The 27757-nt window shown below is 42.4% G+C and overlaps 1 protein-coding gene across 1 annotated transcript in view; it reads left to right on the plus strand.

Annotated features, from left to right (window-relative positions):
• DIAPH1 (diaphanous related formin 1) overlaps positions 1-27757 on the plus strand; it is a 118195-nt gene that overhangs the window by 44871 nt on the left and 45567 nt on the right. The window contains exons 2-3 of the mRNA XM_075859356.1: positions 19976-20002; positions 25290-25439. Of these exons, the coding sequence (XP_075715471.1) occupies positions 19976-20002; positions 25290-25439 (177 nt within the window). The remainder of the gene's footprint in view (positions 1-19975; positions 20003-25289; positions 25440-27757) is intronic.

A 27757-nucleotide genomic window follows, 5' to 3' on the forward strand; every position in this document is an offset into this window, starting at 1 on the left:
GCAGTGTATTATAAATGTGATAGGATAATCGCATAGTGAAGTCCCCTAGTGGGACTAGTAAAAAAGTGAAAAAAAAAAAGGAAACCCACTTTTTCCCTTTACAAACTGCTTTATTAAAAAACAAAATAAAGTAAAAAAGTTACACATATTTGATATTGCAGTGTCCGTAACGACCCCAACTATAAACTTATTACATCATTTAGCCCGCACGGTGAACGTCGTAAAAAAAAAACATGCAAAAATTGCTGTTTTCTTTGAATCCAGCCTTTAAAAAAAATGTGATAAAAAGTGATCAAAAAGTCGCATCTACTCCAAAATGGTACCGATAAAAACTAGAAGTCGTCCCGCAAACTGCATTGGCGAAAAAATGAAAAAAGTTATGGCTCTTCAAATATGGAGACGCAAAAACAAATAAGTTTGAAAAAAAGGGTTTTCACTGTGTAAAAGTAGTAAAACATACAAAAACTATATAAATTTGGTATTGCTCCAATCGCAACAACCCGCTGAATAAAGTTATGGTGCTATTTATACCACATGGTAAACGGCGTAAATTTAGGACGCAAAAAAGTGTGGCGACATTGTAGGTTTTTTTTCTAGTCTCCCTCGGAAAAAAGTTAATAAAAGTTAATAAATTCTATGTACCCCAAAATGGTGCTAATAAAAATTACAACTTGTCCCGCAGAAAATAAGACCTTATACAGCTATGTCAACGCAAAAGTAAAAAGGTTATAGCTCTTTGAATTAGACGATGGAAAAACATAAAAAATGGCTTGTTCATTAAGGTCTAAAATAGGCTGGTCATTAAGCGGTTAACACTATTCCAACCATTACCGGTTTAAAATCATAAAATGCCACTTTTTTGCAGAGTAATATGTTTTAATCTCGGAGCACGCTGTATAGAAATAGCAAACCTGGAGCGGCGGAGCATGTTACGCTGACATCCCCCATTCATGTTCATGCACAGGGTTGCAGAGCCGCTAGTTCTGACGTCAATAAGCAAGGGAGTTGAGGATGAGAAATAGGCAGAATTACAGCGCGGACTCTGTGACTCTACAACACTGCGGCACTGCCCGATGACTCCAGTTATACTATTTGCATACACCGTTATCGATCGTAGTATTTAAAAAAGGGCAACCTAATGATTTTAACATGGGTCTGGTTTATGGTTTAAAAGTCCTACTGCGCCATGCCAGCAAAAAAGCTGATAACGGGTTCCCTTTAAATATGGGTGACCTGGCAGTAAGCCATAAAGATTAACATTGAAACCAAGTATAAAACAATTACCAGAGGGGGAAATCCGGAATGGGCGAGGAAAAAAAAAAAAAGTAGAGGAAATATATACACACACAAAGATACTTAGCTGCTTATTAGGGTGGTTTCACACACGTTTTTTTTGGGAAAACACTGACGTATTTTGTGCAGTTTTTTTGAGCTACTGCCAGAAGTGGAATCGAAAAAAAAATTTAATATAAAGAAAGGACTTGTCTTTACTGCTGGATCCACTTCTGGCTTTGGATAAAAAAGTTGCATCAAAAAACTGCAGTAGTAAAAGTCTAAACTTACCACCCCGGTGTTGTCATAGCGACAGCTCCTTATTCCCCCACGACTGTTCTCCGTGCCGTCCAGCCTACTGGGATGATGATTAATTCCATGTGACTTCTGCAGTGGTCACATGGACTGCAGCATCATCACAGGAGCTGCACGGAGACCAGAGGGATTGTGTAGCTATGGCAACACCAATGAAGGTAACCATTCACTAGTTTTTTTTGGGGTTTTTTCCGCAGCCACGAATCCAGACTAAAATCTGCACCACAATTTGGTGTAGTCTTCTGGATTTTAAGTTGGATATACAGTAGGGCTGGGCAATTAATCGAAGTTCAGCGCAATTAACAGATGTCATCTTGCGAACTTCGGTTTTATCAACTATTTTTTCCCGGTTTAAACAGCATCTTCAGGACGCAGATACAGTTGAATCCAATGGTAGAGCAGGGGACCTGCTCTACCATTATTTATGTATTGCTGGACGTGAGGCAGTGACATCATCGCACCTGTATACGCCATGCTGCAAAGACCAGAGGAGCAGGAGCAGAGGGATCTCCTCCACTTGTCGTTGGAACAGGGGTTAGGGGAGTATGTATATTTATTATTTTTATTAGGCACTGTTGGGGGCAGTTGTGGGGGCATTATACAGCATGGGGGCAGTTGTGGGGGACTTTAATACTGTGAAGTGCAGCTATGGGGGCAGTTATTGGGGCATTCTACTGTGTGAGGGCAGCTATAGGGAAATTCTACTGCGTGGAAGTCTGTTATGGGGACATTATACTATGTTCAGGCAGCTATGGAGGGCATTATACTGTGGGGGGCCGTTATGGGGGCATTATACAGTGTGGATGACCGTTATAGGGGCATTATACTGTGGAGGGGTGCAGCAATGTGCGCATTATACTGTGGGGGGGGGTGCAGCCATGGGCGCATTATACTGTGTGGAGGCAGTTATAGGGGCATCATAATTTGTGAGGACCACTATGGAGGCAATATACTGTGTGAGAGCAGTGTCGGGGTATATTCTATACAGTAGTATACAGCAGGCTCAGGGGATAAATATTATTTCAATGGCGTAGCATGCAAATAGGGCGTGGCCTAAATAATTGTACCATAATCGTAATCGAGGTTACGTGTTCAATTAAGCGTGATTTTGATTTAGGTCCTAATTGCCCGGCTCTAATGTACAGTGTACTTTTATGCAGAGTATCCGGCCTTTTGTGAACACACCACAAGAATGAAATTTGTGACTGGAATGGTCTTATATAGCAAAGGATGGAATCCATTTTTGTATTGATTTAGAATCCGTCATTGTTACACTTCAGTTCAGTCGTCTGAATTGATTCTTTCTTAAACTGGACCTCATAGTGGCCTGAGGGGGGGGGGGTAACTTAAATGGGTCACCCGGGGTTAGAAAAACATTACTACTTTCTTCCAAAAACAGCACCCCACCTGTCCATAAGTTGTCTGGTATTTCAGATCAGATTAATTGACGTGGATGGGGCTCCGCTATAATATCGGCCACCATTTGAAGACAGGTTTGATGCTGTTTTTGGAGGAAAGCAGCCATGTTTTTCTAACCCTGGACAACCTGTGTAATGCTAGGGTACCATGGCAAGTTTTGGTCGTTTGATATCATATGTATTTTTCGCTTTGAGGGAAAAGAATGTCGGAGGCAAAACATTGAGATCCTGGTAACCTGCGACGTTCTCAACACCAATTGTTGTCCTGGCCAAAAGCATTCTGCGTTTCCTTTTTTATTTATTTATTTATTTTTTTATTTTTTTAAAGTTTCTTGAGCTAGGAAGCAGACGTATAGGAACTGGGATCTGTTACCAGACAATTGGTGTATGCATGTGAAACGAACTTTTCAATAATGTATGGTTCCTACGAGTATGTTACTTAATCCTCCATAATTACAGGCCATCCACCTGTCATCTGTATAGAGCAGATGTGTTGGAATTCGTGCCCTGGCGAACTGTTGTCTCCTTCGTTGTCATCAGTTCTTACTTGACTTTTGTCTTAGAGGTAGATGACACAGCTGTAATACGGCTGCAACACTTGGACCCTTTAGAGGTGCTACTTTACCGGACTTAACCAAACATCGATTACTATAGTGATTTTAGTAGAACCTCAGGGGGTGTTTGCGGTCCGGATGTTGTGTTTTTAATATGGATGCTAAAATTTTATGGTTTTATGGCCTTACAAAGCATGAAATAGGGTTTGGTGTATAATATATTTAGTGGCTTGACAAGTAGAAGGAGCCATGTAGCCAATGCTTGGTGTCTATAGAGGTTCTTCTTTCCCGGCTTGGTCTAACTTTCTTCCAAAGTCTTCCGTAATGTAGGTCCATGGTGAGCTTTGGCCCCATTCACTCTGCACTGTACAAATCTCTCTGGACTCTATGTATGGCATGAAGTTTTCCCAGAGCTGGTGCCTAGAACAGTGTGACACGTTAGTGATCTGACCGCATTCCTCCTAGGAGTCATTGCCTTGGGATTGGTTGGGTTGTGCAAGGTACATACATTCCTGAGGACGGAGGCCTGATCTTAAGAGTTGTACTGATACGATGCAGGAAACCAATACAATATCTAAACTAGCTAATGCTGAATATTTACTTCCCAGAGAAACCCCCTGCACAGAGCGTTGATCATCTGTGATCCGGCGTCTGCTTGCTATGCATGTCTGGTGGCCTTCTTTTCTTCTACGTTCGCCCCTTTCCAACATCTTGGATAATTGACCCAATTAGTCAGGCATAAAATGTAATTAGTATACAAAGATGAAATTGTTTCTGCTCCTTTTTGTGGCATAAGTACTGCCTGTGCGTGTTTATACATCTCCTCCGTCCTGAGGCCTGGCTTAAAACCGTATTTAGCTTTTAACAAAACTTTTTTAATCTATGTAAAAAATTTGTTGTAAAAAATTGCCTAAAGTTCTGCTTCACTATCAGACATGTGACTCTCTTACACGGGCCAATGATCGGGCGAACGAGTGTTTGTATGAAAGCTAGTTCCCAATTATTGCCCTGTCTAAACAGGGCAGTGATCAGCCGACAAAGGAGCAAATGCTTGTTCATCGGCTAATAGCTTCTCTTATGCGGCCAGAAAAATGGTCGCTTGTCGGCAGCAGGTCTCTCCTTGTAAACAGGAGATGTATGGGGACGAATTATCATATTCACTATAGTTCGTCTCCATTCTTGCGATCATTGCTCTGTTTGAATAAACCGCTGTCAGACACAACGGAAGTAGTTTATCTCCCGGGGAATAAAGGATTGAACATGTTGAAATCCACAAAGATTGATGTCGGGGAAAGTCATACACTTTAAGATCGTCGGCCAATGCGGCCAGAATCCGGGGATTCGGCAGAGTTTCATGTAATGTGTGTGTGTGCAGTAACTTAGGGCTCATGCACACGACCGTAGCAGTGTGCACGGCCATGATTTTCGGGTCGGCCGGCTGCGGACTGTCAGCCGCGAGCCACCCGCAAATCGCAGGCCATGCACATGGCCGCTGCCATTATTTGCTATGAGCCTGGACCGCAGAACACGGCCGTAATAAGACAGGTCCGTCGTTTCTGCGGTGCGGGCTCCCGGGCCATGCACGGACCGTAAAAACTACGGTCGTGTGCATGGCCCCATAGAAATGAATGGGGCCGCAATTCTCCCGTGGATTTTCGGGGGAATTGCGGCCGCAAAAACACGTTCGTGTGCATGGGGCCTTATCTGAGCTCCCGCAATACACGGCTCTCTAGTAAGGGCTTATTCACACAAATGTTGAATATCTCCGCGCGACGGTCGGTAAAACAACGCCGTCACACGGATGCATGTATTTCAATGGGGCCATTCACATGGCTGTTATTTCAACGGACAGTGTGAAGGGTCTGTTGAAAAATAGAACACGGATTCCTCGGTAGACTCAACTCTATGGAAATCCGAGAAAACAGGACCCGCACAGGTGCATCTTGGGCGTGAAAAACGTTTGGTGTGAATAAGCCCTAACAGTAATGCAGAAAAATTTTGATTTTAGCTTTGTTTGAACAGATAATAAAGCATAAAATACCTTGTAATTAAAAAGTGCTAGAACAAAGTATGTAAAAAGTTACTCGGCTTTGCATGCTGGTCTAAACTGTTCAATATTGTAAAAGGGCAAGATGGAGTCTTCCTTTCTTTTAAGGTCTACCTCCAGTTACAGCAGATGATGGACTGGAGTGCTGTCGGATCTGGTTGCTGAGGATTATTAGGAGCTTTTCAGGGGGGCTTCTGGCATCGTACGGTTGCCTTGGCAGATTTGCCAGCTATCCGTGCCGCCCCCCCCCCCCCATCTTTTTTGACATCGCTGCATAACTGGGTGTCTGCTATAAAGTAAAGCTCCATGGTTTTTGCAACTTTTACTTATTCCTTAAGTATGTATTACCTGGAGCGTTATTTTGGTGTACGTTTTATCCCTGGCTGGCATCTTTTGATGGGATATGGGTCTTACAACTTGTTGACTCAATGATGTCTCTCTGCGCTCTATCTAGGCGGGGGTGGTCATGATTAAACAGCGGTTAAGAAATCTACTAATGCATTCATGTTCCTGCTAAATCCAAGGAGCTGCTCGGTGTAAATAGTAGCTTTAGACTATCTTCCGGATGATGAATTTTTAGTATACTGCTCTGGTTTAGGGCTTAAATCAAGCTAGGTGGAACCAGGCTCATTTTTGGCTTTCTGAGCATATAAGACGTATGGCGCTGAGGATCCCTGCATGGAATGTAGAATAGTTGGAAGGCTCCTTGAGTTTTAAAGGGAATGTGTCGCTAGAAAAAGATTATTTTTATTTTTTTTAGTTAAACTGTTCGTATATAAATGATTACACATGCTTCTAATTTTTTTCACAAGTCAGGAAATATTATAAATTAAATTCTAATTTATAACATTTCCATGTGCTGGTCACTAGAGGGAGCAATTTCCAAAATTGCAGCATTGGCATGTGGTAAAGCAACCTCATTGCTTTATGCTGCAAAATTGGAGAAGACACACTCGCTCTAGTGTCCTCAAACAATCCCCCCTCCTTTATCCTGGCTAGTGCCAGGAGAAAGGAGGGGGTTCAATGTTCAAACCTCCTACACTGTGTGCCGCCATTTTTTGAGCAAATGCACAGTGTAGGAGGATTAGATACAGTGGTAATCACACAGTATAACACGAACATATACACACATCACATACAAAAACATAACTTACCTGCTTCTGCCGCCGCCGCTGCTGCTGCCTCCGCTCCTAGTCCTTGCTTCTCAACATATGGACAGAAGCCGCGACCGGAAGTAGTCCTCTTACTGTCCGGCCGCGGCGTCCGGTACTCATGAAAATGGCTCCGGATGTCGCTCTGCCGAAGACCTTCCTTTTGGACTGTGTGGGAGCATGCGCCGTTCCCACACAGATGGCGTACGCTATAGTGAATGGAACGGCTCCCGTTCGCATTCTCTATGGGGATGTTTGTGCCGTATTCCTTCTCTGTATGTGTCGTTAATCGACACATATAGAGATGAAAAAAAAATGGCAGCCCCCATAGAGAAGTAAAAGAAAGAAAAATGTACAACACAAAACACAAATAAATAAAATTTATTTTAATGACATACTAAAAGCAAAAACATATAAAAAAAAATAATTTCGTGACACCGTCCCTTTAAGACTTAGTAATCCTAATCTCTCCGTTTGATGTTTGTAAACACTTGTCACGTGGTGGTCAGATTGCAGGAGAAGAGACGTCACTCTGCTCCTCAGAACAATGCTGAATTGTGTGTTATGCTTGTCCTGTCTTACAGATTCTTATTAGTAGATGAGCAGGACATTGCTGTTCTGTTTTCTTCTAAGTGGGACAAGGTTTAGATCAGCTGACTTGTCCGTTGGGTCGTGGAAGTAGCGGCTTGTGAATGCCACATTGTTCTCGAACTGGATGCTGGACTGGGAATGCTGAATAAGAGCTTGACAGCCCGCAAGTCTCCAGCTGTGCCTCTGAACGTTTCCGTATCTTCACTACTTGGCTCTTGAGTGTTGGTTTTAGACCAGTGCTACTTTTGAAAACTGGTCCTTTTGACGGAGAGCCAAGGCCAAGGCCATTCATGAGATTTACACTGACAGGCAATAATGCTTTGGTATACTAAGTATACCAAAGCATTATATATGCGATCAGCAGATCTCATAGTGAAGTCCCCTGGTGGGACTAAAAAAAATAATGTAAAGCAGTTAAATAAAGTTTGTGAAAAGAATAAATTAATAATTTCCGGTCAAAATCAAATAAAACTTTTTTTTGCCCAAAGAGTGGTTTTATTTAGTAAAAGTGGCAAAACAAATAACACATACACATATATGGTATCCCTGCGATCGTAACAACTTGATCAATAAAATGAACACGTTAATTAAACTGCTGGAAGAACGGCGTCCAAAAAAAACCGCAAAAAACAACGGCAGAATTCTCTTTTCTCCAATTACCCCCATAAAAAATGTAATAAAAGTTAATCTATAAGTCCTATGTACCCCAAAATAGTACTAATAAAAATGACACATTGGCCCGCAAAAATCAAGCCCACATACTGCCACAGACGGAAAAATAAAAAAATTACGTCTCTCGGAATGCGGCGATGCAAAAACAAGTAATTTTTTTCTAAAAGGGTTTTTATTGTGCAAACGTAGGAAAACATATAAAACCTTTACATATTTGATATCCCCGTAATCGTGCCGACCCATAGAATAAAGTTAACATGTTAATTACACTGCATAGTAAACGGCGTAAATTTGTAACGTGAAAATCAATGCTGGAATAGCTGCTTATTTTCAATTCCCTACTAAAATAAAGTTAATAAAAGTTAATCGATATATTATAAGCATCTAAAAATGGTACAATTACAAAATACAACTCGTCCCGCAAAAAACAAGCCTTTAAACTGCTGCCAACGGAATAAAAAAAAAGTTACGACTCTTGGAATACGACCGTGAAAAAACAAAAAATAATCCTTGGTCATTGACGTGTAAAATGGCCTGGTCATTAAGGGGTTAAGATGGTTGTATAGAACTCGTAAATAAAGTCCTTTACATACAAGCCTCAGAAAAAGCTGCTGCTGGGTATTAATTCACTTTATACGATGATCTTCTGCGACTGTGTGCACTTTTTAATTGGAGGCTCCCACGAAGATTGTCAGATTTGATGGCAAGCATAGTGCTGCATGTGGTGTTATGCTTACTGACGAAATTATGGAAACCATGACCGGACCCCAACAGACCCAATCAATGGGGTCAGTTGGGTGGCGTTGGGCTTGGCACAGCGTTGTGGCTTCTGTTCAAAAAACCACGACACATATGTGAACCAAGCCTTCTTTTGGTACTGCTGGAAAAGCTGCCAAAGTTTTTATTTTATTTTTTGGGGGGTAGCTGATTTATATACGCTGGGAACAAAAATAAATATGTCAATAGGTATACATAGACTTTTATGGACCATACGTATGCATAGCCATCAATGGCAGATGTATTTAAATGTCTCAGTAAAAGTTTGCACAATGTAAGATTGGGTCCAACTAAAAGGAAGAAGAAGAAAAAAAAAAAAAGCTGTTTTTCGGTACCTGTTTGGCACTTTTCAATTGTTAACATTTTTTTTGTCTGTTTTGCTCTGTGATTTCAATGAAAAATTGATTATTTCGCTGTTTATTTAGTTCACATATGTGTATCTTCACAGACCCCTTTTCTTTTCTGCTGGTCCCGGATTTTGTTCACTATAAACATACTGTAGAAATAGTTTTTTGTTTTTTTTTCCCCCTATGGGCAAAATAGTTCTTTGCAACTATAAAATGAGTATTTCGAGCCTGATGCTTTACATTCCAGCCTATATTACCAACACATTGCTTACCTCAAATGACTATGTGGGTGGCCTTCTCAAAGAAAAAAGTACACCATGCAAGTTAGTGTGTAATGCAGTCTTCAAGCATGTACAGCACACCAATAACTAGATCTCTCATACTAAAGGCCCTATTACACCCACCGATTTTGGCCAGTGCAGCTTGTTGATCAGCGCTCGTTTGCTCCTGTCACAAGGAGCTATGGTTGTGGACGAGCAGTCATTACTCCAGTCGCTCGTCCCCAGCAGATGAACGTGCGTTTGCCCGATAATCGCTCAGTGTAAAACCCTCTTTAGTCCCCAGCACGGCTCCCCCTTTCATTCCTGATCCCCAGCATGGCTTCCCTCTAAATCTTGTTCCTCTATTGGTCTCAGCATGGCTACCCCTTTCATGCCTTCTCATTGGTGCTTCCCCTTTCATTTCTAGCCCCCAGCATGGCTCTCCGTTCATTCCTACTCTTTGGCATGGTCCCCCCTAAATCTTATTCTCAAGAATGGTTCTCCTCTTGGGGCACAGCATAGCTCCCTTCTAATTCCTGGGCCCCATTAGTGCTCCCCTTTCATTCCTAGTCCCCAACATGGCTCCCCCTCTCATTGTTATACTGTACATTCTCATTCTTAAGCCCCAGTGAGGCTCTGCATTCTATATTCTCCCTCACTTCTAACCCTGACACTCCAGTGTGTACGTGCTGCACCCTCCCCTATTCTGACAGCCTCCCTACTCTTTCCTCTTTCCCATGACGGTCTATGGTGCTGTAAATGCTTCTCCTACTTCTCTCTTCGCCCCAAAGATGTGGCGCAATGCTGGCAGCTTCTCTTCCCCGATTTATCTAGCAAGTCTCATCCTTGTGTTCCCTCTCTTCTAGGGATGCGGCGCAGACCCCCATCCAGATGATTTAAAGGACAAGTCCAACTTGTGTTCATTTCACAGGGGTTCCCACAGTAAAAAAATTCTTTGGTCGGATCAGGAGATGGTTTATTTATAGAACGGCAACATCCATAGACTATAATAGTTGGGGAAAAGCGATCACTTAAAAATTCAGTCTGGATGAGGAGGGATCTTCTCAAAGGGGTGATCTTCTAGGGAGGTTTCACTATATTTTGTTGTGTTTATGTTCCTGTGAAATGTCTACCAAAGCAACCACAATGCCCTGCTGCACATAAATAGGTTACCAGTGGGGTTACCATAGTGATATAAGCTACAACGTAATAATGGCATTTACAATTGCTTGATATTTGGTAGTGGCGATTTATAATAGTGTGCATTGAGAACTTGTACCTCGTCAACCTTGTACCACACCTATAATGGCCTGCCAAAACCATCGCAAGGCTTGTAACTGGAGTTCCACCCAGTGAATCAGGCCAACAATTGTTTGCTTGTAACTATGGGTGGAGGACAGACGGAAAGTTTGCAGATTGTGTAAACCTACAGATTATATAATGGGCTGTGTTATATACACCTTTAGGAGACTGGAAATGGAGTAACTGTAAAGCACGTTATCCTGGGTTATATAGAGTTAGAATAGGTCATTGTATTAAGGCCTCATTCACACGAGCGCGAATCGCGTCCATGTGACGGCCGTTAAAACAACGGCCGTCACACAGACTCATGCATTTCAATGGGGCCGTTCACACGACCGTTGTTTCGACGGAGCGTGTGAACGCTCCGTTGAAAAATAGGACATGTCCTATTTTATTGCGTGTCCCGCATCTCTTCATAGAATGTAGTCTGTGGGGGATCTGTGATAACGCGTCCCGCACGCGTCCACCTCGGACGTGGAAAATTACAGTTTTTTACGTCCGAGTTGAGCTACGTACACTACATGCACCCCTACTGGATGTACCCAAAAATATTGTGTTACAAGTTTTGTTTTGCGTTTTTAGCATTTAGGCCCAGTTCACATTTTTGTTTTTGTTTTTTACTTGGAAAACGCGCCCAAAAATGTCCGAAAATGTCTCCCATTGATTTCAATGGGAGGCGGACACGTTTTTTCCGCTCGTGGAAAAGAAAAGCAACATGCCATATCTTCGGCCGTTTAAGCCTCTGACCTCCCATTGACATCAATGGGAGGCAGAGAAAGCGTATTTCACGGCGTTTTATGCCCGCAACGCTCAATGGCCCCGGATGAAAAACGCCGCGAAAATCGGCGCGCAGGCAGAGGAAAATCTGCCTCAAAATTCCAAACTGAATTTTGAGGTAGATTTTCCTCCTGCAAAAAACTCTGTGTGAACCCGGCCTTATGTATACAGTGAACTTGTGTTGACTATTCTATTCTTTTCTTTTTGGAAGGTCGTTCATACGGCTGGGAGGGAAAACAGGTCTGTCAGATGCTAATGTGAACAGGTCAATGACTGGCGACCGACCTACCTTTGGTTGATCCTGCCACAAACACGCACAGTTAAATATACAGCAAGAAGGAAAGCGATGGGAATGAAACCATAAGAAAACCCTCTTAAAATGTTTGTTCAGTTTGTCGTACCATAAACTACAGATTGTGGGCAACTACAGTCATAACAAAATATAAAAATTTTCAACACATTAGACTTTTTGCCAAAAAACGTGAGCAATTGAAGAAACACAACACTCAGGAATGTAGGAAATACACAAATAGGATAAAAATTGAAATCCCATTATTGCCTCCCTTTTTAATATTCTTTCTCCTATTGCTCAAAAGTGATAAATATATCAATTATTCTCATACAAGTGTCCTAGAAAATTGTCTATTTGAACCTCACAATCTCTGGCTGTAAGGCATCTAGCTTTAGCAGGAGCCCTTCCCCCTACTGCTACAGCATACCAGACTTTTTTAAGCCCTACTCCTTTAAGAAATTCCGACCCTTTTCCGCTGTCTGCTAGCCAGAAATGTAAGGTTGGATTCACATGAGCATGTTCGGTCCGTAAAGGACGGAACGTATTTCGGCCACAAGTCCCGGACCGCACACACTGCAGGGAGCCGGGCTCCTAGCATCATAGTTATGTACGACGCTAGGAGTCCCTGCCTTGCTGCGGGACAACTGTCCCGTACTGAAAACATGATTACAGTACGGGACAGCAGTTCCACGGAGAAGCAGGGACTCCTAGCGTCATAGATAACTATGATTCTAGGAGCCCGGCTCCCTGCAGTGTGTTCGGTCCGGGACTTGTCACGATACCAGAATTTGGACTTCGATACCGATACTTTGTGTAGTACTTCGATTTTCGATACCAAAGCGATACTTTGCCAACAGTAAAAAAAAATAAATAAAATAAGTTCTTCCATTTTCTGATGTGAGGCACGATGAATTTTGAATGTGCCTCACATTAATAGTAATTAACCCCATCATGTTTCTCAGTCATAATTGACAACAATTTGTTGTGCAGGTTATTACGGCTGCCCCAATACCGAATGTGTATATTTTATGTATTGAGACTTATTTTAATGTTTATTGTAAAAAATGTGTGCGTTTTTTTTTTATTTAACATTCATTTGTTTTGACTTTTTTTATTTTAAAATTTTAATGTACTGACATATATCTATATACGGATAGTACACAGGCAGTTGTTAGGACATACCTAAGTATCCCCTAACAGGAAATATGGTAAGACAGACCTGTGGTCCTTCAATGGACCCTAGGCTGTCTGCCCGTATATGGGAAGTCCCTCAGTGACGTCACAGGGAATCCCTGTGACGTGATCCAAGGGGCATCACCCCCATTCTCATTTTCCACTTGAATCCTACGGTCCGCTTTGATCACACCATTCACGGGAATAGTGGCGGAGATCAGAGGTTTCTCTCATTTCTGCCGTTAGAGTGGGGCTGCGGCTGTGTAATACAGTCATTTCCCCTGCTCCTGACAACAAATGCGCACGCGGTCAGGCGCAGGCACTGAAGACAGGACATGGGGGTGTTTTGCAGTGCGCCCGCCATGATCTGTCTGAAGTGCCGCCGCTCATTAGTGCAGTGCAGAGCCGGCCGCATTACATCATGCTGACCGCGTGCACACTTGTCAGGACTCTGGAGCGGGCCAATGACTGTATCACACAGCTGCACCCTGGCTCTCATACATTCATGTGTTACAATACTGAGCGGTGCGACCACACAGCTAAGTATCGAAATACATGAAATAACGGTATACTGAACCGTTTGAGGGTGCACGGTATCGAAAACGGTATCGAAGTTTCGATGCATCGTGCATCCCTAGTCCCTACTAAACCCAGCTGGTCCCTGTGCAGATGGCCTTCTGTGATGACGTCTAATCAGGTGAGACCGCTGCAACCGGTTATTAGCTGCAGTAGCCTTTGTGTTCCTTTAATGGTCAATACCTGCGGAATGGCGTCAAATTCAACGTGATCACTTTTTTTACTTTCAGACTTCGGCTTAATGCACACGATCGTGCCCGTAATTACGGGTTCGGACAGCCGGTCGTTTTTACGAGCCGTGCTCCCATGTTGAAGTATAGGAGCACGGTCCGTAAAATAAATAAATGGGACGTCCTATTTTTTTCGTCAGGTTTCTACGGCATGGACACCCTCCCGTAGACATACAGGAGGGTGTCCGTCGGCCACAGAAATGAATGGGCCCGTAATTACAGGCGATTTTACTGTCATGTGCATGGGGCCTAAGTTCTGATTGGATAAGTTATCTGTCTGTCTTATTTCTTATTGTTTAGAAAACCATTAAAAAAAATAAAATTATAAACTGGGCAAAAACCTGACTTATTTTTTATAATCTATGAATTGAAAAAAAAAATGCGTAACTCTTTGGGGAATTTTGATTGTACAGAAGATAAATCTGATGACATGAGGACAATGTTTTGTGACGTCGGCTGGAATTGGGTCAATGACAGGGACGTCCTCGTCATCTGCACATGTCATGATTTTCATTGTTCCGGAATTTCTCTCTTTGAGCTGCGTAAAGTTTTAAAGTCTAACTCAGTCACTTGACATTTCATTAAAGGGATTTTAATATGAAACATTGACCTGTGGTTTTTACGTTTTTTGGTGATATTACATGTTTTACATGAGTAATCCGTGTGTGCGCTTCCTGTTTTATACCCTTTTCCCTCACGTTAGTGTGTAGATTATATCCATTAACAGCCGGGTTCTCCTATAGAGATGAGAGAGTACATCCAGTGTGTGTGTTTTTGTATTTTCGTGGTGTAGGATTGTTATTGCTGCAGGGCTATTTTCTGTCATTTGTTATCCCAATCAGACAATCTCCCAATGATTACAGGTTTCATTGTGTGCATTGTCCATTTATTTATTATTTCTGTCCTAAAGTTAAGGTCCGACTACGCTATTGATTCCGGCAAAACGACGGAACCCTTGCACAACGGAGACAAATGTAAACCATTGGCACCGGATCTGCTGCCATTTGAAATCATTGGTGATGGAAACGGAAACCTATGGTTTCCGTTTGTGTCTGTCAGGGCTCCGTTCCGATGGAAAGCTCCATCGGAACGGAGCCCTAGCGCAGATGTGAACAAAGCCTTAGATGAACGTTAGCCAAACCCGCCGTACGTAAGTGGGGGATAGCTCTTCATTCATCGGATCTTTTATGTGGCCAATGAATCGGTTGCTAGCCAGCTGCACATCTTGGGGAGACGTGCTGCCAACATGATGCAAATGCATGGGGACGAGCGATCGCAGTGACTATCATTCGTCCTCATACATTATACAGCAAACAAGCGCAGAGGATACAGTCGCTAATTTAACGGGCACTCTCGCGCAATCTAAAAGAACCTTTTAAAGGGGTTGTCTGGACATTTTATATTGATGGGCTTTCCTTCGGATAGGTCATCAATACCAGATCCCGGTACCCCAGTCAATCAGCTAACTGAAGGGGCATCCGCGTTCCCCATCGTGGACTCTTCAGTATTTAGTAGGCACAGCGCCATACACATTGGTTGCAGCTCCATTCTATTCACTTGAATGGGACAAGCACTGCAGTCCCAGGCACAGCCTCTGCGGATGTGCACAGCACTGGGCCTATAAACGGTGAAAAACGTTGCGGCCCTATAAATCGGCTGTTCGGCGTGGGTGTCGGGAGACTGACCCCCACAAATCTATTATATCGTAACAATCAATAAAAGAATGTCCATACAAACACCTTTAAGGCTGGGCATAGCCTTGAGATGAATATTGCCGATCAGTAGCCGTTAATCGACCACGTTGTTAATGACCGATCAGAATTTAGACAGATTATCTGTCATTGATCTGCTGTGTTAGAAATGTTTGTACAGCTAACGTCCATTATAAAGTTTGTTTGTTGTGTTTTTTTGTTTTGTTTTTAAATGTATGTTTCTGGTGGCTTTGGGCAAAAGTAGTCTGATGCTAAACCGTTCATCTGCCAACATCATCACATCTCCTGTCTATGGCCAGCTGTGTATACGTTTTCTGTTCTAATCGCAGGTTGCACTCCAGAGTGTGACCGAACTGTGGGGGTGCCTAGCCGCAAGGGTTCAATTTCCTTGCAGTGCCGCCACAGGTGAAAAGAAGCATTACACAACTCCCAATGAATCAATGGGCTGTCCATGTAATGTTCTCTACTCTGGCCACAAAATGGGGGTGACCCTCTAGTAAAACCGAATTCCCCAATAGGATATTTGAAAGTTATTCTTCTAAGCCTGACAACCCCTGTCATGTTCATTATAACTGGATTACAAGTCATATCATCGTAAGGGTAGAGATAGAGTTGATTTCACCAAAAAAGAAAAAAGATGAATTCTTTTTATTTTTTAATTTTTTCCCCCTACATTTTTTGTTAACCCTGGATAACTAGAGAATGGGGGAAAAAATAGTGCATGTCCCTTTAATGGAAGCCGTAATTCCTGAGCAGTCAGACCCGTGTCCTCTCATGTGTATGGACTTAAATAGCTGACCCAGTGACCCTGCTTAACTGGCAGCATAAACACGTCTGGTTAGTCAGTCTCCCATGTCGGAGATGCCGCAGTACTCCGTGTCTTCTTTGATCAATATTAGTACGGTATACGAGTCTTCATGTACTGGTGTAGGACTTGGGTTATTCCATCATTCATTTTCATGAAAAAAAGGTGCAGGCTTAGTTTGTTCCGTCCCTAATTCAGATGTGACTGCAGCAGAAACGTTACTATTCTGCTCTGTGCGTTGGAGACCACACAAGGCCGGCTCTGCTCCTGCTCCTTTTAAAAAGCCTTTCCATTTGAGCTGGTCATATGCATGAGAAGTCATTCGAACCAATCCGTGTCCGCTGAATTGGCCAACGATCTGATGCTCAGGGGCCTACTGACTGTCACCGATGTCCTTGTCAGAAAAAAAAGTGGGATAGGGCATGTTTGGTTTATGCTGTAGTCGTGAGAGATCAGTCAAACGCTTGTTCCTGAGACCCTGACTGATCGCTAAAACGAAGCGGTAGAAGCGCTCCGGTGTGCACTGTGCCGCTTTGTTACTGATCGGCTTTCTTTGAAAAGCTGAGCGAGTGGGGTACGTGTTCAATAGAAAGTCTTGAGTCCACACAGCACTCATCTGAGCGCTTCGGCTGCTTAGTTTTAGCGATCGGTGGGGGTCTCCGTACTCGGACCGCCATCGATAAAAACTTCTGACATGTATGTCGAAAGTTTTTTAAAAGTTTTTAGTTTAGATTTGATTTTCTGTCCTTTTTGACCGGTCAAAATGAACAGAAATTATAAACACCCCAACCATCCCCTCCTCTTAGATTGGCGTTAAATACAGCAGTCTTAGTAATCGCCCATTGTGTGTTCCATTAAATTATTTGCGCTGATTACATTTCCCATATTTATGAACAAATTCAGATTTTTGTCTTAGATGTTTAACATTTATAAGCTTTACCGCTCAGACGGTGCTAAAGAAACAGTCCAAAATATTCTCGGAGTACACCCGCTTCCACAGTCTGTATGCACTAGACCACCCACAGTCCCGTTTGGGTGTGCTTGGCTCTCCTGAGTCCTGTTGTTCCACGGACGAGCCATCTGTCTCCCGACTCCATTTCCTCGGCCAGGACGAGAGCCTGTATCTTTTTTAGATGACAAATATACACTCTACGGGTTGGTGTTGGCGTGCTGCATATGCTTTTATTCTTGATATGTTTGAAACAATTTTTACATTCTATAAGAACGATGTAAAAAGCGTGGAGTGAATACAATCCCGAAGGTGTTGCACCATATCTTTATTTTTCATCTAAAAAAGATACAGGTTCTCGTCCTGTCCGATGAATTGGCGTCGGGAGACCGATACCTCGTGTGGAACAACAGGGCTCAGGAGAGCCAAGCACAGACTGACGGGACTGTGGGTTGTCTAGTGCATACTGACACTGGAAGCGGGTGTCCTCTCAGAATATTTTGGGCTGTTTCCTTAGTACCGTCTGAGCGGTAAAGTTTATAATTTTTTTGGGTGTTGAGGATTTCACCATTTCTTTATACCTGCTCCGGTCTTAAACAATTTTAGCGAAAGAGCCGAGGAGTTTTATACGCATATGGCTTCACATCTGCGCCAGGGTCCCACTCTGACTTTTTGTCTGAGTTTTCCATCAGAATGGAGCACTGACTGACACAAACGCAAGCCATAGGTTTCCGTTTCCATCACCGTTGATTTCAATAGTGACGGATCCGGGCATAAACAGGGTATTTGACAGCCGTGCCGTACATGGTGCCGGCGCAGTTGTTGGCCGCGTTGCGACCATTTCAGGGCCGCTCCGTGTGGCCTTGCCCTAAAGTGCCCCTGTATTTGCGGAGCCTTTTTTAAGAGCAATTTTCACACAATTTTCACAATCTCTGTGGCAGAAATCCGCAGCGGATACTTGGATTTCTGCCGCAGAGAGGCCACTGGATCTGCACACTGGTTAGCCCGATAGTCATTTAATGAAACCTATCCACTGTTTTTCAGAGGAGATTCTGCGACAATAATTTTTAACATTTTCAAATCTTCAGCGCGTTCATAATACCGTGCAAATATTCTCCTGACAATGTAAATCCGGTATAAAACACCATTTATTAGTGTGAATTCATGTGAACATGGTCTTATTGTGCGGCACGGTGACTCAGTGGGTAGCACTATTGCCTGGCAGTGCTGGGGTCCTGGATTCAAGTCCATCCAAGGACAACATCTGCATCGAGTTTGTATGTTCTCCCTGTGTTTGCGTGGGTTTCCTCCGACATCCCAATAACATATCAATAGGGAATTTAGATTGTGAGCCCCAAAGGGTACAGCAAAAAAGAGGAGCTCTGTACAGCGCTGCGGAAAATTCTGGCGTTATATAAGTAACTGAATTGTGTCCGATCCGTTAGACGGTACTTTAGTGTGTCATTCAGAAGTTCTTTATCTGACAGCGGTTTGTGAACCCTAAACTTAGATCATACACTTTCTCAGTAACTCATTTGCTGTAATTCAGAACACTTATAAAAAAACAATTCTAAGTCCTAAAAAGTGCATTGATGCCATATTCTTTTTCCTTTTTCTGTTTTATGCAGTCACCTTGTTATAAAATTTTTATAGGAGTAGTGCACCCTCTTGTGGTAAACTTTGTGTACTGCAACTGCAGAATGTCATACTACGGATTGACAGAACATAGGCATTTGTTTGTTGAGTTTAATATTGATTGAAAGGAAGCTGATCAATGCATTCCGACCAATCTTTGTTAACTTTTTTACTTTGTCAACTTTTGTAACCAAAGAAACTGATAAGTATTGGTTTAAACTAATATGTGATTGTGATCCGGATTATCAGGGGGAACCCTGTGGTATAAAAATGAACACAGACCGTTTGTGAGTAGTTGTCCATAGCAATGCATCAGGTTACATCCTACGGCAATCTCATTTTTATTGAAATCATTTTTGGTATAAACCTATATAACTGAAAGATTTAAAACAAATCTGAGCGGCGACCAGTCCACGGCAATAGTAGAGAAAATAACAGATAAATGAAATGCGTTGACAATGGTATTATGTCACCGTACGTCAGGTGCAGATGAAATAGAACAGGTTACTTCTATCATCTAATAACCTGCACTAAAGGAAAAATAAAAGCAGAGTTCTTATTGTTTGCAGCTGCTCCACGTTTCGACTGCATCCCCTTTTTTTTTTTTTATGCTCGCAAGGCCCGTCGCAGTTCTAGGTCTTCAATAACTAAGCGCTGATCGCCGATATTTGTGGTGGCAGCTACACAAGATTAACTGGTGATGGTGTCAGTGTGATTTTCCCATTGTACCGCTCATTGTTTGTGGTCTTGAGCTGGCCATACATTAGTGATTTCGGACGGACGTTCTCTGAATCGCTTGTCCATGTTTGGATGGGAAAAGTTGTCGTTTTGTATGACGACTCCACAAGTTTAAAATGAAAAATCGCAGAGCGAGTTAAATCGTCAACACTTTGTCTATTTTTACTTTGTAATGTAATTGATCAGAAGCCAATGTTCCTCCTTTACTGTATAAAACCTTTGTCCTTTGTCACGGTTTCAATGTTGGTGACTTTTCCGTTATATTCCGCTGTATTCTGAATGTTAAGGGAAATCTGTGGGTCATTTCTTCTGTCCGACTGATTTTGTCTTTTGTCTCCTTTTTTTTTTCTTCCCACCTCCATAAATCTTTTGGTTATATCAGACATTTAAACGTCTCATGGTAGATGAGGTAAGTGCGTTACGTGTCCCTGGCATGCCGCCTGCTGCTTATTATCCTGTGCCAGTTTCTGTGCCACTTCATTGAGACGAATGGCTGTAATGTGTATTGTAGTTTATCGTATGGTACATTATTATTCTATTGATAATGAATATTCCGAGCAATGGTCACCTGATCCGTTACAACCAATGTAAAGCTGCTCCATTTAAAGGATTTAACTATTTTTCCATAGTAGTTCAGATATGAGACACATTCCAGCCATTAGCTCGCTTTTGTGTGGTTCTCGCATTTCTTACATGACTGTTACTGTGCTTGCGTGCAAATAACCCACCACATGTGGATGACTAACGGAAAAAGTGCGGTTTATAGATTTCCCTCATAACGCATGGATAATGAATTCCTTCTCTGCAGTGATTTGAATAGCTCCCTGGTTAAAGTGCATCTATTATTCTTTAGGCCCAGTTCACACTGACTTCTTTGCAGGCAGATTTTGAATTTTGCCACCGGTGTGTGATCTCGCGGGAGGGAAAACATCGCAAGCCGCCCTGACACTGTCGGTAGCTGATTGGACAGTGTCAGAATGAAGAGATCACGCCCCCTTGCCATTTAGTTAGATAAAAATGCCCCATTGACAGTTCAGGGGCTTATTTACATATCTGGCGCCAAATATAACGGCACCGATATGTAAATAAAGGAGGAAGATAGGAAAAAAGTGTAAAGTGAGAGAGTCTTTGTGAAGCCCGGCCTATTACATGCTGCACATGTATGGGCAGGTGAAAGGTTCTCTTTAAAGTGTAGCTAAACGTTTGACAACCTTCTGACATGTCAGAAGTTTGGATTTGGTGGGGGTCCGAGCACTGAGACCCCCACCAATCGCTAGAACGAAGCAGCTGAAGCGCTCGTGTGAGCGTTCAGCTTCTCCTTGTCTGTTCGGCTTTTTCCAGAAAGCCAATGTATCGGAGTACGGGCTCGTAGACTTTCTATTGAGTCCGTACACCGATACATTTATTTCCGGAAACAGCCAAACACAGGAAGCTGCCGAGCGCTCACACGAGCACTTCACCTGCTTCGTTTTAGTGATCGTTGGGAGTCTCAGTGCTCGGACCCCCACCAATCCAAACTTCTGACATGTCACTATGACATGTCAGAAGTTTGTCAAAAGTTTAGCTACACTTTAAGGTCAGTGAAAGGTGTAGAAATCTTCTGTAAGCTCCCCCTAGTGGAAAACAGAATTTTGCAATTTGGAAGGTAAGCCGAGTATTTGGAGCTCTGTATTAGAATATGAAGCTGTACCTCCCTAATTGACATGTCATAAACATCTATTTAGATTAGTGAAAATGGTAGCTACACAGTGAGAGTCTTTTTTTAATCCGATGCAAAGATGCTACGTAATATATTTGGCACATTTAACGGCACCCACATTTTGCTTCCTTGTGGACTCCATTCATATCTGCCAGTGTTTTGTGTAAAAAATGGTGTTGATTCATAATAAATTTGGCGCAACAGTTAGTAGTTTTAACAGGTGCTGTATCGTATATTAAACAACTATGCAAGATGGCAGGTGACGGGTGAATACGTATTAAACATATTAAAGTGTAACTAAACGTTTGACAAACTTCTGACATGTCATAGTGATATGTCAGAAGTTTGGATTGTGGGGGTCCGAGCACTGAGACCCCCACCAATCGCTAGAACGAAGCAGCTGAAGCGTTCGTGTGAGCGCTCAGCCGCTTAGTTTCTGTTCGGCTTTTTCCGGAAAGCCGATGTATCAGAGCACGGGCTCATAGACTTTCTATTGAGTCCGTACTCCGATACATTTATTTCCGTAAAAAGCTGAACAGACATGAAACTGCTAAGCGCTCACACGAGCGCTTCGTTTTAGCGATTGGTGGGGGTCTCAGTGCTCGAACCCCCACCAATCCAAACTTCTGACATGTCACTATGACATGACAGAAGTTTGTCAAACATTTAGTTACCCTTTAAATTATAATCCCCCCCCCCCAATCAGAGGGGGTCGGACCGCTATAATCACCCACGATCGCTAGAATAAGGGGTAAGTTTGAGAAATGTTACCCCTCCTTGTGTGTTAAACTTCTTGTGTCAGTTTTACAGGTATATCATATTGTTCTGATGTAGACGCGTAGCGGCTTCCCCGTGGCTCACTTTGCAGATCGGATTTATTTGCTTCTGTTTCTTATGTTACTCTGAATTTAACCTAAAACCGCTTGAGCTTCTGTTTTATTATGAAATATTTAAACTAACCCTGTACTAAGTCACTTCTGACTTTTACATATCTATATGCATGTTTTATTTTGAAGTCCATATATAATGTGAATATATATGTAGATTTTTCATTAGTGTTTGCTTATATTCAAAGACTGACAGGCCTACATACATAGCAGATCTATTGGCTTTTATTGGACCGCTGCTGCCATGGCAAACGATCGTCACTCCGCGTTCTTTTGATATGTCATGGATACACGTCAGAATATGGTATTGGTGGGGGTCCTGGTGCTGGAACCTCCCCTGGTCACAAGAAAAATGTGAATAAAGGTGTAAATCACTTATAAAAAGCACCTATAACTTGATAGAGGTATAAGAAAGATAATGGACACAACTGCTGTGCCCACTAAATGCCCCCCAAATATCCTGATCGGGGTCCTATCAATTACCTATATGGTATGCTAATGCAGCCATTTTAAGCCCAATTGACACATGTTGCCTCCTTTTGGCTGCTCAGACTCCAGAAGGAGCCCTTGTGTCGGCCAATAAGACGTCCTGAGAGGGCTCGTGTTCCTTCATTTGTATACATTTGGGCAGATTTACTTATACGGTCTAATATTGAGACAGCGTCAATTTGGACAAGGCCGTTAGAAAATGTGCAAAATTTATCTAAGTGGTGCATTCTGTAATTTGGCGCATCTTGCAGGACACTTTTCTCTTCCTTATACCACCTATTAGTTGGCTTAGTTTATGGCAAATTTTCTGGCCAAATTGTGGCACATGTTGGGTGCACAGTGTTGCCTTTTTAGCCACACCCGTTTTAACTAGATCACACCCTTTTTCTATTCAGCGACGCCCTCACCGAGCGTGCCACAAAGTGTCTAAAACGGTTAACAAATGTGGCTAACAACATGTACGCCATCATTCTTGCTCAATTTTATTACTTAATCCCTATGTGGGTAATGTATGAGACTCCGGCTAGGATTGGGTGTAACGTGTTCCCACTATCTTCCCTTTAGCAGGGCTCCTACATAAATGAAATAGATCAATCCAATGTACAGGCTAGGCGTAACTCAGTGTATCAGTTTTGTCCAGTTTTCAGTGGAGAATCCCTGTGTCATGTACCACCCCCTCATACCCTGCACTGGGCGTAACGCAGTGCCTGGAGTGTTCCTTTAATATACTAGGTCCTGCATAATGTCAGGTATTCTTTGGATATATAGGCAGGCCTTGTAGTGAAGGTTGGTTCGCTTTAAAATTGTTATAAAGGGTCAATTATATAGTTATAAACCATTAAATAAAACCGCTTTTTAATCCGTTTTTAATACACAGCCTGGAATGTCTTGAGGCGGCACACCCAGACTGACCCTGCCAACTGCAGAACAAAGATCCCGCTAGCTATACTTTAATTTGAAAAGACCAAACTACCCACGCTGTAGTCGATCATGGTTCTGTCCCTTCATTTGGAAATGATCCTACACCCGTGCTATAGTGACTATTTACTGAAAAATGTTTTTACATACACATGTATACATCAGCGTGCATGCATCGATACCAAGAAAATCCTCCTCTGTGTATTATCTATGCACTTCCCAATCTGACAGATAGTACCTATATGGTATAACGTCTTAAGGCCCTATTACATGGGACAAACGCTCATTCCAAATCATTGCCAGGGCAACGATCAGCCGATTTAAACGAGCAAACATTCCTTCATCGGCTGATTGTATCGTTTATGCTGCAAGAAATATTGTTGTAGGCAGCACAGGGAGATGCGCTGCCGACATGAAGCGATCATCGTAACGATTGCTCGCCCCCATATGTAACTCCTTGTGAAAGGAACAAATGAGCGCTGATCAAGCTGTTTGGGCAGAGGCTCTGTCACTACCTTAGTAATGCCCAATCTCCTAGCTAATCTAATAGGCGCTGTCACACTGATAATGCTAGTGAAAATTGTGTCCTAAGGTTTATTATCTTCAAAGTTTTCAGCTTTTTTCTAAATATGCAAATGAGCCTATACTAGCCAAGTGGGTGTCAACACCAGCAATTCTCCTGAGGTGGAGCTACCACAGCCTCTGACGCTGTCCTATCAGCATGAAGCTGCTTCACACAATGTAAGGGCTAGTTCACACAAAGTATTTTGGTGCTGTTTTTGATGCAGGAAACGGCGTAAAAAAACGCCCGACATCGTCTCCCATTCATTTCAATGAGAGGTTGAGGCGTTTTTTTTTTCCCCCAGTGAGTGCCATTTTTTCCCAGGAAACGACATGCCCTAACGGCGGTTTCAGTCTCTGACCTCCCGTTGCCACCAATGGGATGCATTGATTGCGTTTTTCGTGGTGTTTTTTGGCCCTGGCACTCAATGGTTTTGGGCGGAAAATGCTGCAAAAAACGCGGCAAATGTTGTGGAGGCAGGTCAAATCTGCCTCAAAATTCTGTCCGATTTTTCCGCCTGCAAAAAAAACTGTGTGAACATTGGCCTAAGAGGCTGAGGTTCGCAGTTCTAGCTTTGACACGACCGGAGGTATCATCAGTTGAAAACACATTCGGGCATGGAGGCTGTATACTATATGATCACACAGTGTTGCTGGGCAGGGAAGGGGGAGAAACTGTATGATTGGACAGGGTCATACAGAAAACATTACACCGCCCAGAGTGAAAAGAATGAGTCCCCTCCCATTTGGCTATTAGAGCCACATTAGCATATTTATAAAAATGGCAATAACTTTACAAATAATAAACTTTTTTTTTTTTAATAAATCACACTGTATCTATCAGTAACATAGCACCGATTACATTAGTTAGGGGATTATTAAACTAGTGACAGATCCTCTTTAATATTCAGAATAGAATACTTACAAATATATATCATTTATCACCCATGTTCCTGGGAAGGAATAACCTTTCCAAATGTTTTGTTTTTTTTAAAAACGCAGGAATTTTAATAAAGTTCCAATTGACCATAAATGTAAAGAACAGCATTTTAGTATCGCGTTCTGGATTATGGGAATGATTTGTCAGTGGGGGAAACGCCAGATTATGGGGCTTCTAATATGGATTCATTTCTATTACACAGCTGGAACGATTCACAAGTATAAGGATAAAAAAGGAGAAGGAGAAGACCTACATGTCCCATAGGAACTCTGCAAACTACACAGACAACCCCCTGCAGACCCTCCAGGAGCTGAGCGATGACACCGTGCTGCAGTTGTTTGAACAGATGCTGGTAAGTTACATGTCGCAGGGATCTATGACAAATATAGGAGGTGGGAAGCAAAAGAATCTCTATTTTAAAGTTAATGAAGGGTACACTATTAAAAATAAAAAATTCTATCCTACATTTTAGTCTTAAAGGGGTTTTTCCACGATCAATATTTATCTCCTATCCATAGCATAGGTGATAAATATCTGATCAGTGGGGGTCCGACCGCTGGGACCCTCACCAATAACGAGACTGGGCTTACTTTGCCATTCCCGGGAGCCCCATAGGAATGTGACAGTAGTGCACATGCTCTGCCACCGCTCCATCAATTTCTATGGGGCTGCTGAATATGGCTCTCGGCAGCCCCATAGAAATTAATAGAGCGGTTGTCGAGCATTGTATAAATCCTTCCTCGTCCTCCGTGGGGCTGACGACCAGATTTCTCTACCTTGGATGCATGTTGCCAGTTTACTAGAAAGCCAGTTAAGCTGTGGGTATATTTTGGAGTGTGGGTGGTAATGAGAACGTGATGTTCTTGAACACACCAGTTTTTTATTATTTTGGCACAGATGTGTAGGTTTGCCAATTGCTTAAACTAAAATCCCAAAATAAATACATCTAAACAGAATTACTGCCTTTAAATATAAGAATCATTCAATAATGGCTATAGGATGCAAAAGGATATGTCATATTCTTCACAGCTTCTATGTCTGTCTGCCACCCTTATTGTTAGGGTATGGGCTGCTGAAAATGGCAGCCTGGATTTTCCTGATTAAAAGCGCACTCCCAGCAAAAATGTTTTGCCCTCCTGCCCCTATTTGTAATTGAGCTGGCATAAATGATACTGCGGTTAGAAAAGTCACCTATGGTTTTGTCTTGTAGTTTCGGCCTCCCTTTCGTTCCGAAATCTTCCAGTATCTGCTGTGTGGACAGGAAGTCCGTCTCTCTATTAATTCCTATCAGATTCACATTGAGGCTCTTATAGGTGTAAATCTACTGATGGACTTCCTCTCCACACCGCAGACTCTGTATGATTCAGTTAAGCCCCCTCCCACATTACGTTTTAGCTACACATTAGACGTCTGTGTCGGTAAATCTCCCGGCTCATACATCAAACATACCCATAGGCTCTCATAATACCGACAGACCAAAAGAGTGTTCTTTTGGCCTCTGTGGGGTGGTATACGTTGGGTATACCATTTTTTCCCATTGGATATAATAGAATAGCGTGGTCTACTATGCTATCTAGTAAAAGAAAAAAAAAAGTATACGTTAAACGTATACTTTTCTTTAACATGGTTGCATATGGGTAACTAATTCCATTGTTTGGCATCCGTCACAGGCATCCATGTAGCGTGTAGGTCATGAGTTTTCCAATAGCTTTTCATGATGTATTAGTTAAATGGATGCCATTATATCCTATGGGTGACGGACCCGTCAACCGTGGCATCTGTCAACCATTCGGAGAGTCTTCAGGCCCTTTTACTTTTTTCACATTTTGTTATGTTGAGGCCTTGTGCTAAAATTTTAAAAAAAACTTTTTGCCCCATCAGTCTGCAATCCGTACCCCATAATAACAAAGTGAAAACAGAATTTTAGACATTTTTGCAAATTTATTATTAAAAATGAAAAACTAACATTTCGCACAGACGTAGGTATTCAGACCCTTTTCTATGACACTTGACATTAAGTTCTGGGGGCCTCCCGTTTCTCTAAATCATCTTTGAAATTGTGTTTCTACTCCTTGATTGGAGTCCACCTGTGATAAAATCATTTGATTGGACATGATTTGGAAAGACACCCCCCTGTCTATATAAGGTCACACAGCTGACAATGCATATCAGAGCAAAAACCAAGCCATGAGGAGGAAAGAACTGCCTGTAGAGCTCAGACAGGGTTGTGTGGAGGCACAGATTTGGGGAAGGGTGCAAAAAAATTTCTGCTGCATTGAAAGATCCCATTGGCCTCCAAAACGCTTAAAGAGGCTTTGTCACCACATTATAAGTGCCCCATCTCCTACATAAGGAGATCGGCGCTATAATGTAGGTGACAGCAGTGCTTTTTATTTAAAAAAAAACAAACTATATTTTCACCACTTTATTAGCGATTTAGCTTTATGCTAATGAGTTGCTTAATGGACAACTGGGCGTGTTTTACTATATAACCAAGTGAGTGTTGTACAGAGGAGTGTATGACGCTGACCAATCAGCGTCATACACTCCTCTCCATTCATTTAATCAGCGCATAGGGATCCTTTTAGATCTCTATGTGCTGTCTTATACTAACACATTAACAATACTGAAGTGTTTAGACAGTGAATAGACGTTCCACGGGATGTCTAT

This window comes from Rhinoderma darwinii, chromosome 3 (genome assembly GCF_050947455.1).
Source record: "Rhinoderma darwinii isolate aRhiDar2 chromosome 3, aRhiDar2.hap1, whole genome shotgun sequence".
Taxonomy (NCBI): Eukaryota; Metazoa; Chordata; class Amphibia; order Anura; family Rhinodermatidae; genus Rhinoderma; species Rhinoderma darwinii.